We start from the raw sequence: 6,149 nt of genomic DNA on the forward strand, positions 1-6,149 counted from the left end.
TCCTGTCTTTCCTAGATTTTGACAGGGCGGGAAGGGGCGGGGTGGGGTTTGGAGGTGGCGTGAAGTAAAAGGAGGTAAGATTGGGGTGGGGGAGTGATGGAGCGTGGGGTTGCGTGTGTGTGTGCGGCGGCGGGGGGAGTGATGGAGCATGGGAATTTTGGTTAAGTTTCGTTGGGGGATTTTTGAGTTTTGTTCTTTTGCCGTTTTGTGAGTGTGTTGCTGTGTTGTTTTTCATTTTGAGTAGATATGTTTGTACCTTGTGGGTTGTGTTATGGGCACGGGGATTTTAGTTAAGTTTCGTTGGGGGATTTTTGAGTTTTGTTGTTTTGCCGTTTTGTGAGTGTGTTGTGTTGTTTTTCATTTTGAGTAGATATGTTTGTACCTTGTGGGTTGTGTTATGGGCATGGGAATTTTGGTTAAGTTTCGTTGGGGGATTTTTGAGTTTTGTTGTTTTGCCGTTTTGTGAGTGTGTTGTTGTGTTGTTTTTCATTTTGAGTAGATATGTTTGTACCTTGTGGGTTGTGTTATGGGCACGGGGATTTTGGTTAAGTTTCGTTGGGGGATTTTTGAGTTTTGTTGTTTTGCCGTTTTGTGAGTGTGTTGTTGTGTTGTTTCTCATTTTGAGTAGATATGTTTGTACCTTGTGGGTTGTGTTATGGGCATGGGAATTTTGGTTAAGTTTCGTTGGGGGGTTTTTGAGTTTTGTTTCCTTGTTGGATGCCCCTAACAAATTTATATATATAGATAGATAGAAGATAGATCATATCACTGTAGCAAATTAATATTCTATGATGAGGAGGCCCCTTCCCCTGGCCCCAAAAATAACTCTTCAGGAGATTCCTTCCATTGGCCTGGGCCAACTTTAGCCCTCCCTCCAGGTGTTTTGGACTTCAACTCCCAGAATTCCTAACAGCCTACTATTTATTTATTTATTTATTTGGAAGATTTCTATACCGGCCTTCTCACCTCAACCGAGGGACTCAGTTTACAGCATATATGCACAGTAAAATACAATAAAACATCATCATTACAATTACCCAGGCCAAAACGTCAATACAATCGCAGTCGTAGTCACAGTTCATTAAAGATTCAGTCCTCAAAAGCCACATTCCAGAGCCAGGTCTTTAGTAATTTCCTGAAAGTCAGCAGGGAGCGAGCAGATCGAATTTCCAGTGGAAGGGAGTTCCAGAGCCAGGGAGCCACTACCGAGAAGGCCCTGTCTCTCGTCACCACCAAGCGCGACTGCGAGGGTAGTGGGACCGAGAGCAGCCCCCCCCCCCGGAAGATCTTAATAGCCTTGATGGCTCATAGGGGAGAATCCGTTCGGACAGGTAAACTGGGCCAGAGTCGTTTAGGGCTTTGTAGGTCAAAACCAGCACTTTGAATTGTGCTCAGAAGCTAATCGGCAGCCAGTGGAGCTGGTGTAACAGAGGGGTCGTATGCTCCCTGTACCCAGCCCCCGTTAGAAATCTGGCTGCCGAGCGTTGGACTAGCTGCAGCTTCCGGGCACTCTTCAGAGGCAGCCCCACGTAGAGAGCATTGCAGTAATCTAAGCGGGATGTAACCAAAGTGTGGACCACCGTGGCCAAGTCAGACTTCCCAAGTCAGACTGCGAATGCAGGCTAGGGGCTTCTGGGAGTAGGCTGTTAGGAATTCAGGGAGTTGAAGTCCAAAACACCTGGAGGGAGGGCCGAAGTTGGCCCAGGCCTGTTAAGAGTGAGTGGCTTGTAACTGTGTGTGGGCTGAGGCCTTGTTTTCTCCGTGTCCCCGACTTACCTCCCTGACGTCCTGGAGGCACTCGAGCACGGCCAGGTTGTTGGCCCAGGCGTGCTTGGGGCAGACGCGGCTCACGTCCTCGCGGCAGGCGGGCTCCTCGGCCAGCTTCCACCCTCCCGAGGAAGAAGAGGAGGCTCCTCCGCCAAGGCGAGGCCCTCTCCCCGGCTGAGGGGGCGCCTGTGGGGGTGGTTGTTGTTGTCGCTGCTGCTGAATGGCGGCCTGCTGAGGCGGCTGGGCCTGCCCCGCGAAGCCTCCCGCGGCCGCCCCTCCGGGCTGGGCCCTCCCCGGCCCCAGGGCCACCAGCAGCAGCGCCAGGAAAGGGCCCCGGACGCGGCTCCGCGCCGGGACACGTCCGCACGCCGCCATCTTGGACGCGACTCCTCTCCCACCGGCCCAGGCCTCAGGCCACGCCCACCGACGCCAAGTGCGCACGCGCGGGAGGGCGGACTCGCGGTGACGTCGGCGCCCGCAGGGGGAGGGGGGAAACAGAAGAGGCGTGACGTCAGAGCTCTGCGCCGCCTTCCCCCTCGTTGCTTAGCAACCTTCTTCTCTTTGGGATGCTGTGCTGAGGCCTAGCTTGGGAAAGTGGCTCAAGGGCGCCTCCCTGGCTCTTCCAAAATGTTTCTGTGTTGTTTTTAAAGCAAGAGATAGAACTTTGAATGTGTTTTGACACACGGAAATTGGAAAAACTAAGGACCAGGAAAGCACATCTACTGTGCTCCCTGACTTTTCTTCTACGCTGCAGAGACACAGATACCATCCCTCAATTTCTCGCAGCCAAGAGGACTTTCAAAACACCACAGGCTCACCGGATCTATGACCGCCTGGAACGCAACCTATTACGAGAGAGAATTCACACCTTCAGCAAAGAACTCGCTATGAATGTAATAGAGAATTGGCAAAAGGTATTCTACAGATGGCACCTAACACCGCTACATCTTTCTAAATTCAACAAAAATCATGATGGAACTTGCTGGAAATGCAAGAAAAAGATTGGAACCTATTTTCACCAATTCTGGGAATGTAGGAAGATTAAAAAATGTTGGCAACTGATACACAAACACGCTCAAAATATAATCCGAACAAAGTTCGATTTGAAACCGGAATATTAAACATAATGGACTTAAATTTAAAGAAAAACGAAGAAAAGATATTCTTCTATATGTCAGCAGCGGCGAGAACCCTAATAGCGCAAAAGTGGAAGAATGAGGAAGCTCCAACAAATGAGGATTGGATTAAAAAAAATAATAGAATTTAGAGACCTAGATAAGCTTTCGCAAATGCTAGAAGAGAACACCAAGAGTAAACAAACAAATTGGAAACATTTTGGGAATTATATAAGAGAACAAATTAAATTGGATATCTAAGATGCTACGCAAAAAAAAATGAATATAGATTAATAGAAAGACAAGAAGAATAGCAAAAACTGTCTGAAATTACCCTGTGGAATGAACAGGAGTCAAATAATTCGACCCCTTCCCCCCCCCCCCCCCCCCGTACTTCCCTACTACCCCCTACAACTGGGAAATAGAGGGAGAAAATGTGGAGGCCGTGACGGACTTTGTATTTCTAGGTGCAAAGATGACTGCAGATGCAGACTGTGGCCAGGAAATCAGAAGACGCTTCCTTCTTGGGAGGAGAGCAATGTCCAGTCTCGATAAAATAGTAAAGAGTAGAGACATCACACTGGCAACAAAGATCCATTGCCTAGTCAAAGCCATGGTATTCCCTGTAGGAACCTGCGGATGTGAGAGCTGGACCTTCGGGAAGGCTGAGCGAAGGAAGATAGAGGCTTTTGAGCTGTGGTGCTGGAGGAAAGTTCTGAGAGTGCCTTGGACTGCGAGAAGATCCAACCAGTCCATCCTCCAGGAAAGAAAGCCCGACTGCTCACTGGAGGGAAGGAGACTAGAGACAAAGTGGAAGTCCTTTGGCCACATCATGAGGAGACAGCAAAGCCTGGAGAAGACAATGATGCTGGGGAAAGTGGAAGGTAAAAGGAAGAGGGGCTGACCAAGGGCAAGATGGATGGATGGATGGCATCCTTGAAGTGACTGGACTGACCTTGAAGGAGCTGGGGGTGGTGACAGTCAACAGGGAGCTCTGGCGTGGGCTGGTCCATGAGGTCACGAAGAGTCGGAAACGACTGAACAAATGAACAACAAAGCTGATTTTAGTGCTGTTTGTGTTCAATTCTGTTTTCATGTTTGCATACATGAATATTTTATGTTGTATGCTTGTGCTTTTACAGTGGGAAAAAGTATTTAGTCAGATACTAATTGTACAAGTTCTCCCACTTAAAAATATTTATTTATTTTGTATCAAAAACTGATAAGAGAAGGTGCGCAGGCAGCTAAATATCTTTTGACCAAAAATGGGCAACAGCAACAGCATTGTCTGTAGCCTCCAACAGTTCCTCCTCTGTACATGAGGCAGGGCATAGTGGACAAGCACACAGATGTGGAGTTGTCTGTTCTGCTCCACAGTCACACAAGGTGTGGGATTCTTTTAGGGAGTGCCATTTTACCAGGTTGTCTTTTGATCTACCCACTCCACTTCTGAGTCTGTTCAGGGACTTCCAAGTTGCCCATTTTTGGTTTGCCCCTGGAGGAAGACCCTCAAGAGGAGCCATCCAGTTGGGATTTCCTGATTTAGCTGCCCAAAGGGATACCCTTGCTGTTGCTGAAGGGATGTTGAGAAAAGTGGTGGTCCTCATGAAGCTTTTCCTTGATTTGACTATATTGGGAAGAGGCTGATAGCTATGCAGTGGGTGGCTTTCACCGTCTTCAACTTTATTTCTCTCGCAATTGGCAGCAACTTCCCACCGTAGATCAGGGGAGAGGGCAATGCCAGCTAGCTTGTAGAGTTTATCAACAGGTGTAGGTTTAAGACACCCTGTGATTATTCTGCATGTTTCATTTAATGCTATGTTCGCCTTGTTTTCATCCTAAATATCTCGGTGTCACCTTAGATCGAACACTAGCATATAGGAAACACTGCTTGAACACCAAGCACAAAGTAGCTGCACGCAACAACATCCTGCGGAAACTTACTGGCAGCACATGGGGTGCAGACCCAAAATTAGTAAGAACCTCAACCCTAGCTTTGTTTTACTCAACTGCTGAGTATGCCTGCCCTGTTTGGCATAGGTCTGCCCATACAAAGCAGGTGAACTTAAAAAGATGAGAGAGGCCTGTAATTGATATCATAGGTAGACCTCAACTATGAGAGACATGAGAAAACACATCCAGGAAATCATATTGTCTGATTTTTAACTTATTTGCAAATTATGGTGGAAAATAAGTATTTGGTCACGTACAAACAAGCAAGATTCTGACTAAATACTTTTTTCCCACTGTATGTGCATGAGAGAGGCAACTTGCCCAATATGTGCAATGCATACACGGTAGATAGAGTTCCAGCAGTGGAACTCTCTGCCCCGGAGTTTGGTGAAGGCTCCTTCTTTGGAAGCTTTTAAACAGAGGCTGGATGGCCATCTGTCAGGGGTGATTTGAATGCAATATTCCTGCTTCTTGGCAGAATGGGGTTGGACTGGATGGCCCATGAGGTCTCTTCCAACTCTTTGATTCTATGATTCTAGATGAACTACATGAATGCTACTAGATGCAATGCACGCTTAATAGAGGCAAAACATGGGCAATAGAGGCACTGCATGCACAGTAGAGTAGTGCATGTGCAGTGGCTGAAACGCATGCACAGTGGCTGCAACACACGTGCAATAGAGGCAACAGACGTATGGTTGATGCAATGCATGTGCAACAGAGGCAAAGATTGTGTGATAACACAATGGATGCATGATAGATGCAATGCATGCTCAATGGATGCAACACAGGCGCAATAGAGGCAACGGATGCACAGTAGGTGCAATGCACGCTCAATGGATGCAACACATGCTCAATAGAGACAAAATGTGTACAACAGAGGCAACAATTTCACGGTAGATACAATGCACACTCAATGGATGCAACAGAAACAAAGCCCTGTGGAAATGCTAATACCTCCTTTGGGAAGATAGCTTAGAAAGAAAACTAGTGCTTTTATGTCAAGACACTTTGGGTCACCTTTCAAGAGATAAAGCAGGGTATAAATATAATAATAATAATAATAATAATAATAATAATAATAATAATAAAAAGAGAGTCTCCTTTCTTATACAGAATCGATTGCACTCTGTAACAAAATTTGAAAAAAAATCTATTCCTGGTTTGAAAGTCTTATTTCTTGTTTAATTGTACAGTCCTTACTTTGAAAGAAGTTATTCTATTCCAGAAACTTCGTTTTGGTGGCACAAACTAGGTTGATTTGATTGAGACTCAGTGAGATATCTATAGAAAACTAGAGCCAAATGTTGCCTA

General features: G+C 46.5%; 1 protein-coding gene across 1 annotated transcript in view; it reads right to left on the reverse strand.

Moving 5' to 3' along the window:
- GLG1 (golgi glycoprotein 1) overlaps positions 1-2,188 on the reverse strand; it is a 167,676-nt gene extending 165,488 nt beyond the window's left edge. The window contains exon 1 of the mRNA XM_060788388.2: positions 1,777-2,188. Within this exon, the coding sequence (XP_060644371.2) occupies positions 1,777-2,142 (366 nt within the window). The 5' untranslated portion in view covers positions 2,143-2,188. The remainder of the gene's footprint in view (positions 1-1,776) is intronic.
- Positions 2,189-6,149: the final 3,961 nt, after the last annotated feature.

The sequence above is a fragment of the Anolis sagrei genome, chromosome 8 (assembly GCF_037176765.1).
Source record: "Anolis sagrei isolate rAnoSag1 chromosome 8, rAnoSag1.mat, whole genome shotgun sequence".
Classification (NCBI taxonomy): domain Eukaryota; kingdom Metazoa; phylum Chordata; class Lepidosauria; order Squamata; family Dactyloidae; genus Anolis; species Anolis sagrei.